Source organism: Equus przewalskii, chromosome 5 (genome assembly GCF_037783145.1).
Source record: "Equus przewalskii isolate Varuska chromosome 5, EquPr2, whole genome shotgun sequence".
NCBI lineage: Eukaryota > Metazoa > Chordata > Mammalia > Perissodactyla > Equidae > Equus > Equus przewalskii.
The window spans coordinates 53,175,261-53,188,407 of NC_091835.1; the positions used below are offsets into that span (position 1 = coordinate 53,175,261).

The window sequence follows — 13,147 nt, forward strand, 5'->3', positions numbered from 1 at the left end:
GAAGAAGAGGGAAGAATCGAATGTGATCCCTAAGCCTTTAAAAGAGTACTAATTGTGAAATAGTTATTCTCTACAGTGGGACAAAAATGTGCCTCTCACAGCTGCCATGTACTAGTTACAACCCTATCCCTGGGAGCCTGTAAAAGAAGTCCGTCCTCACCCCAAAATGTTGGAAAGTAATTATTATGTTCCCCCTCAGATTTCTCTTCTTCATCTAAATACTTCAAATGTTTTCAATCATTACTCAAGTAAGGCGGGCCGACATCCCTTTCATTACCACGGATGCTCATTTCCTAATGTGTTTCCTTTTGGTTATTTATGTTTCGATGAACAGCATCCACCAAGAAAAAAAGATGTGGTCTAACCATCACAAAGCAGGATTTGCTTTTCACCTTCTTCATCCTAGTCAATAGCTTTCTATTAATGCCTTTGTGACAGCACTTCATAGTCACTGTCCCTCAAAATCTAACAGAGGGGAAAAGATGAGGACTTAGAATGATACAAGCTAAGATAAAATGAAGACCGTAAGAAAAGCGTAAGTGGTCAAATGGGGATGACCTCAGATCTGGATATGAGAGTCAAGAATAGCTTTTATGGAGGAATTTGAACCAAAAACAATGTGAGTAATAAAAAAGATGCTGAGAGGTGGCAATGGTGGAAATCAGAGAAAGAAAGAAACAGAGAAAGAGAGAGAAAGTTATAATATGAGCAATGCACAGGGCATAATAGCTAAGTTTGCTGTCATACAGGGGACGTGTGGGAACCTGTGAACAACAAGGTCAAAAAAGGAAGGCAGAGCTGTGTCGTGGAGGCCACAAATGTTACAATAAGGAATCCATCCTTCATTTGTTAGACAAAGGGACGCTGCTGAAGGCTGGGGAGTTTGTTGTTGATGTTTTTAAAACAAGAGAGAGAATTTCAAGAAGATTATTCTGGGCAGATTTATTTCAGCGAGGAAAGCAAGAAGGAGAGAACAGTGAATTGCTACAGTGGTCCAAGAGGAAAGTGAGGAGGAGTTACACCAGGCCTTAATGGAGGGGAGGGCAGGAGAGGTACGAATGGAGAGCAACAGTGGGGATAAAATTTCCAGAGCTTCATAACTCGGATGGAAAGGACAAACAAGGAAGAGACAGAAAACATGCCTTCTCACAAAGATAAAAACTGAGATTTTACACCAAAACATCACTTTTCCAAATCCACCTTGATTATACCCTTACATATAATTATTTTTTTAGACTTCCTATCACACATGTCCTTATCGCATGCAAAAAAGGAACTAAAATTTCCTGTTAAATCATAAGGTTTTGGCTAGCATAGAAAACGGGAGAAAATAAAAGCTTATACCTTAGAAATAAAAGATATCTTCAGACTAACATGCCTTCGGTGGCTATTTAAACCCCCAAAGCTCTGCCATCCTGCTATGCAAGAACTGGTCTGACTACACAAGGAATCCACTGATGTTGGAACGCAGATGGAAAGTACAACATGGAATCTCACTTGTGGCTCCAAGTTCTTCATCTCTCGATTTTTAAGTCTTACGAACAGCACACCCTCTATGCTCTGGGTAGGGCCAACTGCTGTTTCCCTCACTGCATTTGCTAAATACTAAGGGAGGAAGAGGAGGACGAAAAGATGCAAGAGGAGAAAAAGGAGGAGGAGGAAGAGGTGGTGGAGAGAGAGAAAGAAGGAAGAAAAGCAGGAAGAGAGGAGACTGCCTTAAAATGAAAAATATAGAAATACACTTGGCAGCTAAGATAATGAATTCCTATGCAAAAAATAACATCATCACATTTCTTTGCTTTTCCTTTGGATTTTATCTTGTGAGGATTACTATATTTCCCAGCTGACTTGGTCCAAATAAAAATGCTTTTGGTACTATTTTATTATCACTTGAGAAGTATATTATTAAAAACCTAGAAGTTAGATAAAAGCATGAACAATAGAACCAGATTCATCTAAAATTCCACCACTCAGAGATAAGCAATGTGAATATTTTATTTATAGGCTTCTGGACAGTTTGCTATGTGTATCTTTCTAAAACAAGAATTAGGTTCTCTTTTGTGTCCTTCTTTATTTTTTACACAGTATATATTGTGCCCTCTTCCTTTATTTTTTTCTCTTCCCTTCTTTAACCATTCAGTCCTAAAACCTTCAGCAGGAGCAGAGCAAAGTTAAGTGTCAGCACTGGGAAAGAGACGCACAAGGAGGCGAGGCGTCCAGAGGGCTCAAGCCCAAAAAGGAGCGGAAGGTGCCTGTGTAGGAGGCTGCCTGGAGTGGAGAATCAGAATTTAAATGGGTTAAGGAGGGCGTCCACGTTGGGGGACAGCCTGGCATGGGGTGTCAAAGGTGACAAGGGTATTCACATGAACGAGTGACCCAGCATAGAAAGTAAGAGGCCAAGCCGGGTGGAGAGGACGTCCCTCAGAGTAGCAGCCTGAGGGAGACGGTGGGAGCCTATGGGGGAAGAAGAAGACGCCTCCATAGGAGGGTGTGAGAGGCTAAGCTGCCAGAGGACGCATCCTTGTGAGGTGTGGTCCCACATGGGGTATCTAAGCCCAAGCGCACTATGAGAAGAAGAGGATGCATGCAAAGCAGGGGTCCCCGGTGTGGAAGCATTAAAATCATTAGTTTATTTGAGGAGAACCCACATCCTTATAGACTGAATTTTTCAATCCAGGAATAGTACATCCTTCCATTTATCAAAATTTTTTATATCCCTCAAAATAGTAATATAATATTCTCTCATGTTTCTTGTTTTCTCTTAAGTATTTAATATTTTTATTGCTACTGTGAATAATGTCTTTCTCACAGTATATGCTCTGCTTCCTTTTGGTACACAGAAAATCTGTCTAGTTTAATACTTATTTATAATTAATCACCTAGATGAACTCTATGAAGTCTCTTAGTTCTAATAATTTCCAATTGATCGTCTTGGGTTATAACTCGATTTCATTTATTTAAATTAAAATTGAGCAGTCACTAAATTTTGTAAATATAAAATCACTTAGGTCAAATTGCAGATGGAGGAAAAGACTGAAAAAATTTTGAATGGTCATTAATTAGTTAAATCATATATTCATTTATCGAATATTTACTGAACATAACTATAACCCTGGCCAAGTTGCCTAGATAATTCTGTTTCCTCAACTGTAAAATGTAAATAATCAAAGAACCTATCTAAGGATTAAATGAGATAATGCAAGTAAACTGCTTACAAATGCACATGGTGAGCACTGAATAAACAGCAGTGGTGATGAAACACACTACAAGCTGCCCTCCCCACTGCCTGCAGAACCACCATTAGCTGACAGAATGGTCAAGCTCCTCTGTTTGTTTTTTTCTTTCCTTTTTTTTTTTTGAGGAAGATTAGCCCTGAGCTAACATCTGCCACCCATCCTCCTCTTTTTGCTGAGGAAGACTGGCCCTCAGCTGACATCTTCACCCATCTTCCTCTACTTTATATGTGGGACTCCTGCCACAGCATGGCTTGACAAGTGGTGCATAGGCCCGCACCAGGGATCCGAACTGGTGAACCCCAGGCCACCAAAGCAGAACATGCGAGTTTAACCACTGCACCACCAGGCCAGCCCCTCTGTTTGGTTTTTTTAAGTCCAGCAAAGTTTATTCTTTTCCCTCCTCCCCTCTGCCATCTGTCGGATGGCCCTAATTAACTTCAAAACAGAAAAGAAAAGAAAAGAGGAATCTATGAGAAACTCTTTATAGAATCTACTAACCTCCCCTCAGCTATAATCTCCTTGCTTCTATTTCATTTGTAATTTCTGAAGCCTTTTATATACGATAGACCTTCAATAAATACTGATGGATTTAAACAAAATTGGAAAACTAAAAATCCCTCAAAAAGTCCGACTGCCCTATGAAGGTCTCAATAAGTAAGGCTACTAAGTAAGGCTACTTAATAGACAAGACAATTCCATAAAGAAATCAGAGATAAACTAAACTCACTCCTGTAAAATCTTACTGAGCTATATTAAAGTGCCATATGCAATATTAAATTTAAGTTTAGAAATTATAATGATTAAAAACTATAAGTAAATAAATACATTAAAAAAATTTTTTTTAAAGATTGGCACCTGAGCTAACAACTGTTGCCAATATTCTTTCTCTTTTTTTCTTTTCCTGCGTTTTCTTCCCAAATCACCCCCATACATAGTTGTATATCTTAGTTGCAGGTCCTTCTAGTTGTGGCATGTGGGACGCTGCCCCAATGTGACCAGAAGAGTGGTGCCATGTCCACCCCCAGGATCCAAACCGGCGAAACCCTGAGCCACCGCAGCAGAGCACGTGAACTTAACCACTCGGCCACGGGGCCGGCCCCAATTTTCAAATATTTTTAAAAAAGAAATACAATGATTATATTCACCTCCCAAAAAGTATGCAAAGTTCAGAGTCGTTTGCTGATCATTGCTCTTCAGCTTTACAGAAACCATACCTGCTTTCTTATTAAGCTGTAAACTGAAAACCTGCAAAAGCCCAATTTCTTTAACAAGATGTGAAAATAAGTAAAATCCGACATTCTGACTTACCCACTTCAGCCAAAGTTCTGATACAGGACTCCACCGAAGCTTTCTGCGCCGGATTTGGCCAAGTGCAATTGTAAATTCTGAAGGCAGACTGTAGGAGCTGAATAAAAACTGGCTGATGTGTCTGAAAACAGAGTACAAAAATAGGCCGCTAAACCATTAACACTCCTGATGTGGTATCCACGCATTGTCAAAAAGGCTCATCCAAAGAAAATACAGTCCAGTCTTGTGAGTTTCAGGGCTATTTAAAGAATACCTCATTCAACAAACACTTATTACCTACCCACTTCATGACAGGCACTGTGCCAGATACTATAAAAAACTGATTATTTACATTTCAACTATATTCCTAATCAGAAAAACATGGCATTTCTTGTAGCCAATGACATAAATGTAAGTAAATTTTTTATAATCTGTGGCTTATTTCCAAGCATAAATAGAGCAGGTGTTCTGGGTTTATTTGTTTGTTTGACTGATTGAATGTTTTGGTTTCATATGATGCTCAAGTAGAGGAGACAACAATTTTGACCTACAAAAACAATTTCATATGGTTTTATCTAATAGTTTAAAAGTTTTCTCTAAAGAAAGTATAATTGAAATTATATTTTGATAATACGCAATCACTGTAGAATATTTGGGAACTGCAGAAAGGAAAATTGCCAATAATCCTACCATATAGGGAGAATCAGTACCAACATTTTGAAGATATTTACTTCCTGAGTTTTTCTACATATATATGCACATATCTTTACACACACAAATTTGGATGATACTATAATGCAATTCTGTGGCCATTTCACTTAATATTACTTCATGATCATTTTCCTTAGTCATCAATATTTCTTTTTTTTTTTTTTTTAAAGATTTTATTTTTTCCTTTTTCTCCCCAAAGCCCCCCGTACATAGTTGTGTATTCTTCGTTGTGGGTCCTTCTAGTTGTGGCATGTGGGACGCTGCCTCAGCATGGTCTGATGAGCAGTGCCATGTCCGCGCCCAGGATTCGAACCAACGAAACACTGGGCCGCCTGCAGCGGAGCGCACGAACTTAACCACTCAGCCACGGGGCCAGCCCCCAATATTTCTTTTAAAACATAGTTTTTACTTGCTATGTAATAAACCATGGTACAGTTATACCATAATTTATTTAGCTATTCCCCTACTTGTGGACATTTACAGTTGACGTCAATTGTAAAGTATTATAAACCCTTGAATGAAAATCTTAGTATATAAATCCTTGCTAATTTTTTGAGGATAAATTACTAAAGTAGAATTATTGAGTCAAAATGCCTATCCATTTAAAGAATCGTATCATTCATTTCAACACTTGGCAAATAGTCAATATACAGATATAAAAGTTCCTGTTATGCTTAGAGGGAGAGGAAGAATAATTCTACTTGAAGATAAGTCCTCTTTATTTAAAATAAAGTTGGTAAACTCTGAAGGGGTTAATAGTAAATAATATGAGAGAAGAGTGATCTTCAGAAGTATAGGAAGTGACTTCCTTGACCAGATTAAAGTTTTTTCTCACTCAAATAAGGTAAATAAATTCTGTGCAGCAGAATGGTTTGTATTCATGTGTTTAAGTTACCTGGAGGCTGGTACTGTTGTCTGAAAAAGGAGAATTAAAGAAACCGCTCACAATGTTCATTATTGACTCAGTAACACACTTTTCCAAGAAGGTGTCTGCGTGTTTCCTGTCTGTGGTTGTATTGCAAACCTGGAAAGAAAAATAAAACAACTCAATACATTTTATCACATCTTTGAATTATAACTCAACACTGTAATGTTCTAAAAAATTATCCTGATATTGTTTATAATGTTTCTTCTGCTTTTTAAAGTTACTTTAAATAGACACATTTCTGCCTAAAATCCATTAAAATTGTATCATTCTGCAGTAGCTTCTCCTTTAAGCTTTATTGTCATTTCATCCTTGGACCAGAATTCGGTCAGACTCCGGCTTCTTCTTCCCGCACCACTTCTCTCTACTTTTGCACACCCACCTTCTCCCTCCATCCCCAAGTTTGGCTTTGCTGGAAAACACTTTTCCATTCAATGTGAGGAAATCAAAGAGGAAACAGTTCTTATAACAAAGTAGTGAACGTGACTGATGGTAGTTTATATCTCTACACATTTTCACTTATAATACATACCTGGCCCAAACTGGAGCATGCAAACACAGAAAACATCTGGACAGTACAACAGAAAGCTAAAAGAAAATAAAACTTTCCAACAACTTTGACTTTTTCGTCCACAGATTATCTGGGAAGCACAAAAGAGTAGCTCTGTGTGCTTTCTTCTCAGGGCAGGTTAAGCAAGGTGATATAAGGCTAGAGCTGAGGATAAATCAGAAAAGAACACAGGCCTGGTTCCTGCTCTGATCTTTACATGTGATTAAATGAGGCAGCAATCGGTGCTTTTGCTAAACAAACTGTAAATTCCCAAGTATGTCAGGGTAGACAAACTGCAAAAGCTAAGATACATGGTTAAAAACAAATTTTTAAAAAGTTGAGTGATGAAAAGATAAGAAACATGAAGATAAAAAGGGAGAGGGGAAGCATAGGGTGTGAGAAAAGACTGAAAAACCAGGGTAGAGTAAGAAAGTTCAAATCTTCACACAATTACGGCCGGTAAATATGGTGGCCATATGTTCCAGATGTTCCAAGACACTCCAAATTCTTACATAATTTTTCTTCTTTTCAATAAGGTGATTCATCAAAAGAATAAGTAAATGTAATTTAATTTGATATTGCTTTAAAAGCTTTCACACAAATAAATTCACAAAAGGGGAAAAAAACTCCCTTCTCAAATATGTCCTAATGTTTTAGTTTGGAAAATAACAAGTGTTTGCCAAATGGAGTTAGAAGAAAGAGCACAGGGTTTGTTTTGCTTCTAAGTCATTTCTCATGGGGGGGGGGGGCAATTGACTTTATCCTCATCTATTAAATGACACCTGCTTGACAGGGTCGTATTAGAACTAACCTCATGGAGTTATTGCAAGGAACAGTGCAATTAAAGGAAAAATATTATGTCAAATTATGTAATCTTTCAGTTTTAGTTATTGCTTAGTTAATCTTTTAGTTTTAGTTCTTGTTCCAGCATATAACACAGTGCCTGGCATACACAAGATGTTCAAAAGATGTTTGTGAAATGAATGAATCAATCAATTAATTTTAAAAATGAAAGAATAGGGGCCGGCCCCGGGCCGAGTGGTTAACTCCTCGCGCTGACTCTGGTGGCCCAAGATTTCACTGGCTCGGATCCTGGGTGCGGACATGACACCACTCACCAGGCCACGCTGAGGCTGCGTCCCACATAGCACAACCAGAACGACCTACAACTAGAATATACAACCATGTACTGGGGGGGCTTTGGGGAGAAAAAGAAGAAGAAAAGAAGATTTGTGATGACAATAAATTTTTAAAAAATGAAAGAATAAGAAAGGACTCATTTTGTTTTAGGTTAACTTTGGCCTCAGCTATATTTAGACCTCTAACCTAGGACTAAAATTTAATGTGGTCCTAGAAATAATATAAAATTGATTTTCTCATGATGGATATGAAGTGGGATTTATTTTGTTTAGTGTCCTTCCAGCACTGGCTTTTATAGTGAAATTTTCTGATATGTAGGATAAAAACATACTCAAGTTGAAAAGGCAGCAGACCAATTCCACCATAACCAGCCCAAATAACTTTCTTCCTCATCCAGTGACATTTCATACAATTGTGTGGGGCTCTCTGGAGCTATTATGGTATCAGGCTGCATTACCTGAACCTGGACATTTGCTAAAAAACCACCCAGAAATTTGCTTCCATCAAATAAAAGTAATCTATTTACTTTTTAATAACAGTAATTATTTACTTTTAATAAAAGTTTATTTTTATTAACTATTAAAAATTTAAAAATCTATTATATTAGATTAATAAAAGTAATCTATTTCTAGATAAAGGCTTTCCTGAAAATCCTGAGTAATGAACAGTCTGGGTTTTCAAGACTATGTGGAGCCTATTCCTCAATTCATTTGGATAAGAAATTCAAATAATTTTTTTAAGATATTTTTTCTGCCCCATATGAATGATACCATTTTTACCTCTAGAGCCTTGCATCCTACACTGTAATGTAATGGATAGGCAAGAGATGTAAGAAGCCATCTTTCTTATTAAAATACTTTCAAACTTTTCAGGAAAAAGAGAACTCAGTAAATAATATTTCTTTAACCTGTCTTTTATTTATTTATTTTTACTGCCTCTTTCCAATAAAGATGGAAAGTGGCTCAAAAAAATTACATCATATTAACATTTTATGTGTAATATATTTATTTTCAAAGTTTCAATCTGTTTGCACACTTTATTTACATACCATTATTTCCTATAAAACATTCTCATGTACTGTCATTATCTAAACACTTTAAAAGCGTTAAAAGGCTATATTTATTCCATCATTCTAAAGCACTATACTATACGTCAGCACCATATCATACTATACTAAAGCACCATACTATAATCCATTTTTGGAATGAGCTGAGGTATACATAACCAAAAATACAAATCATTTTCCTAGTTATTTCCTTCTTGCTAGTATTTTATGTGATTCCTTTTTTTCTTTTCCTGTTATAAGGAATTGTACAAAATTATTATTTTTACTTTCGGATGTTTTTAGTATATTTCATCAAAAGAAGAATCACGAGATGAGGGGATACAGACAGTTTTATACTACTTGCTGGGCTGATGCTCTGAAATAATAAATTTACAATGCTATTAACAACCTATCTGTGGATACATAGGATGTTCTCTCATTACCACCAACTACCTCTTGTTTCCAGGCTTCGTTTGGATTCAGCTGATGCGAGGCCCTGGCAGGAGATCAGAGTGGAAGAGAAAGCAGGCAGGTACCTACTCTGTCTCTGCCTCCATCCCCATCTCCTTCTCCTTGCTGAGGCTTTAGCAGCATCTGCATCTCTGGGTACAGCTCCTGCTGGAGTCCTTCTGCAGTGTCCAAATTCTCTCTGGGCTCCAGTAACACTGGCACTCCGCTTGCCCCTTCAGGCCTGGGGTGGAAACAGCTTTTGCATTGTTCCCAATTCCTGAGCACTCCTCTGTCCCTTCTTGATCCCTTCAACCCTGCCATATCTCTTGAAGTGTGCCACCTGTTTCCTGCTGAAACTGACTGCTCTTATGTGCAAATTATCATTTTTGCCAATTTAATAATACCTAAAAGTTATTTTATTTTGCAGTTCTGACATTGCTAACAAGGCTGGGCACTTCTCATGTAATCATTTCATGCCTATATTTTGTCATGTACAGACAATTCAAACCACTTTAAATGAAACCTGGATAATGACTGATAGCTTATGTATCAGTTTAACATATTCTTCAGAATAAGCACTTTTTGGTTGCTGTGGCACATATATTTTCACATTCTGACTCTTTATTTAGAATATGCACTTTGTTACACAATTCATTGTATAAAACAGTTGTTATTAGCATTCAGGCACTATTTTTTATTTAGATTATTTCCATTTATTTAATATAAAGAAGAAAAAAAACCTATTTCAGAAAAGAAAAGGATATTCTATCCATTTTTGTTCTGGTTTTTTGTTGGAGTCCTTCTTCCATCCCTTATACATCTTGACTCCTATTTAACTCCTTAAGCTCTCTGGAATTTGCTGCTGTAGATGACCTGATTTATGGATTTGGATTAATTTTGTCCTGTATTGATCTCCAACTGTCCTCCAAACATTACTGAATAGTGATTTCTTGCCTCACTCTTAGGTTACTTGAGGTTTGTCTTACAGTATGTCACCAATAACTATTTAAATTTCCCCCAAAATCACTCCATACACCATTATGTTAAAAATATTTTAATCCAACTCTATAAGAATGAAATGATTTTCAATGGTTTTACAACTTGAAAAATAAGTCCACCATCATTATGTTTTCCGAGGGGAAAAAATCCACCTTTTGAAATAGTTGTCCTCTTCCACTTCCAGATGAGTTTTACTATATATTTGTCAAATTTCATGAACTATCACTTAGGGACATAAATTTTTAAACGAAAATTAAATATTGGATTAGGAGTTAGAACAGTGAACCAAACTAAACAGAGTCCCTACTCTATTACAGCCCTTATTCCAACCAAGAGAGACACACAATAGCCAAATTAATAAATATATAATATAATTGGTAAAAATAGAGCAAATAATAGACTCTAGAGAAAAATTAAGATGGGCCAGCAGTACAGAGAATGCTGCAGGAGGAGTGGGTGTGGTCAAGGACTACCGTTTTATTTAAATGGCTTGGGGTACATCTCTGTATAAGGCAACATTTTAACAGGAACTGAAGGAAGTGAGGAAACAGCCCTGGAGGTGTTGGGGGAAGAGCTGGTAAAAATCTGTTTCCACCAGCAGAATGTAAGTCCCTGGACACCAGGAACCCGTCTGACTTGCTCACCACTGCACATGCAGCACCTCAGCACATAGTAGGTATTTCAAAGCATTTGTTGAAAAAACAAACCTTAAGTGAAATTTCTAGACATAATTATGTCTGACATTTCTCTCCTTGCATATAAGATGTGCCTTCTCTCTTCTGCCCTAAAAGGGACTGCTACTCTTCCAAAGACGATAGATTTGGTGAAATAAGTTATCATATGCTAGAGCAGCATTGTCTACGAGGACGTTCTGCAGTGATGGAAATCTTCTATATCTGTGATGTCCAACACAGTAGTCACTAGACGTGCACGCTCACTGAGCACCTGTAACGTGGCTGGTGCTTCTGAGGGACTCGATTTTTCATTTTACCTAATTTTACCAAATTTAAATTTAAACGTGGCAATTTGTTACCCTACAGGATACAATAACTCTAGGGCCAGTAACATACTCTTGATCATAGAGACCAAGGAATACAAATCCTAAGGATCATTTTCGTATTCCTCATAGACAGTAAAAATGTTCCTTTAAATATTTGAAGTGATATCACATATTTACTTTAATTTGCATTGCTTTATTCATAAGGCCAAAACTTTCCAAACATTTGCTTTTTATATCCTTTTACATGAGTCATCTGCCCATACGCTCAATTGGCTTTCTTAGAATTCTAAATTCATTTTCTAAGAAGATAATATTTTTCTTAACATCAATATATATTAATTGTAGGAACCCTGAAAAAAATATAGGAAAATACAAAATGGAAAACAAAAATTATCCGTAATCCTAAAATCCAGATAAAACCACGTTAACATCTTGGAATCTTTTCTTCTAATCTTTTTGCTCTGCCATATATATTTTACACAGTTGAAATATTCTGGATAGTCAGTTTTGTATTCTCCTTTTTATACTCATCATTCAATCATCAGTACTTCTCACACTATTAAAAATCCTCAAAAAATAATCTCAGGGACTCTTTAAAATCAATCTTATGGATATATCATAATTTACTGAACCCTTTCTCTATTACTAAATATTTAAATTATTTCCTACTCTATATTATTATAAAAGCATGTTGAACCTCTTTGACCATAAATCCTTGATATCATTTCTAATTATTTCCTGAGGATAGATTCTTGGAAAGTAAGTTACTTGACATGTTAAAAAGTATGAAGGATTTTGTTTGTTTGTTTGTGAAGAAGACTGGCCCTGAACTAACATCTGTTGCCAATCTTCCTCTTTTTACTTGAGGAAGATCGTTGCTGAGCTAACATCTGTGCCAATATTCCCCTATTTTATGTGGGATGCCACCACAGCGTGGATTGATGAGCAGTGCTAGGTCTGCGCCCAGGAACCAAACCTGTGAACCCCAGGCCGCCAGAGCGGAGTGCACAAACTTAACCACAACACCACCGGGCCAGCCCCTGAAGGTATTTTTTAGTGTATTACCAAAACGCTTTTCAGAAAAATGACATAAATTTATACTCTCATCAGCAAGGTATGTGGACCAACATTTAATATTATCTTTTTACTTATATCTTTTTACTCTTAGAACATTGATAGCTGGAAATTGGATCTTATTTTCCTTTGTATTTTTAAATAATTTTTAACAGTTGACTTTTTTCAGGCATTTACTTGTATTTCTTCCTCTATAAATCATCAATGCCTGGATTTTGCACATTTTATTATTATATTGTTAGTGTTTTTCTTAATATACATATAAGTTGTTTATGTAAAGGTTATTAGCCTTTTTTAAGAGGTATAGTAACTTTTTCTATTTTGATGTCGTTTATTTCTATGTACGATGTTTTTATGTACTTAAGTTTTAAATTTTCAAATAGCTAAATGTCTATTGCTTTCCTTAGCCAATTTCATCATTGCTTTTATGCTTAAAAAGAACTTTCTCATCCAAAGACAGATCTCCACCTACATTTCCATCCATTTTTATCATTTCATATTTACCTCTAAAATCCACTGCAATTTATACTATTATGTGATGTTACGTTAATAGCTGAGCTCATTTCACCCCAAATAACCAGTGTCCTCAAATGTCATTTTGATTTAGTTCAAATCAACAATTTTTGATGACTGCCTATTCCATGCTAAGAATGTTCTATGTACCTGGGATCCATCAGTGAAAAAAAAATACAAAAATCACTACCCCATGGAGTTTATATGATTAATTTAA

At 36.5% G+C, this 13,147-nt stretch overlaps 1 protein-coding gene across 2 annotated transcripts in view; it reads right to left on the reverse strand.

Annotated features, from left to right (window-relative positions):
- The window catches only part of ITPR2 (inositol 1,4,5-trisphosphate receptor type 2), a 473,043-nt gene that overhangs the window by 236,291 nt on the left and 223,605 nt on the right, over positions 1 to 13,147 (reverse strand). For both annotated transcript variants that reach the window (XM_070620853.1, XM_070620852.1), the window contains exons 33-34: positions 6,130 to 6,258; positions 4,545 to 4,665 (exon numbers count right to left, since the gene is read on the reverse strand). In XM_070620853.1, the coding sequence (XP_070476954.1) occupies positions 4,545 to 4,665; positions 6,130 to 6,258 (250 nt within the window). The remainder of the gene's footprint in view (positions 1 to 4,544; positions 4,666 to 6,129; positions 6,259 to 13,147) is intronic.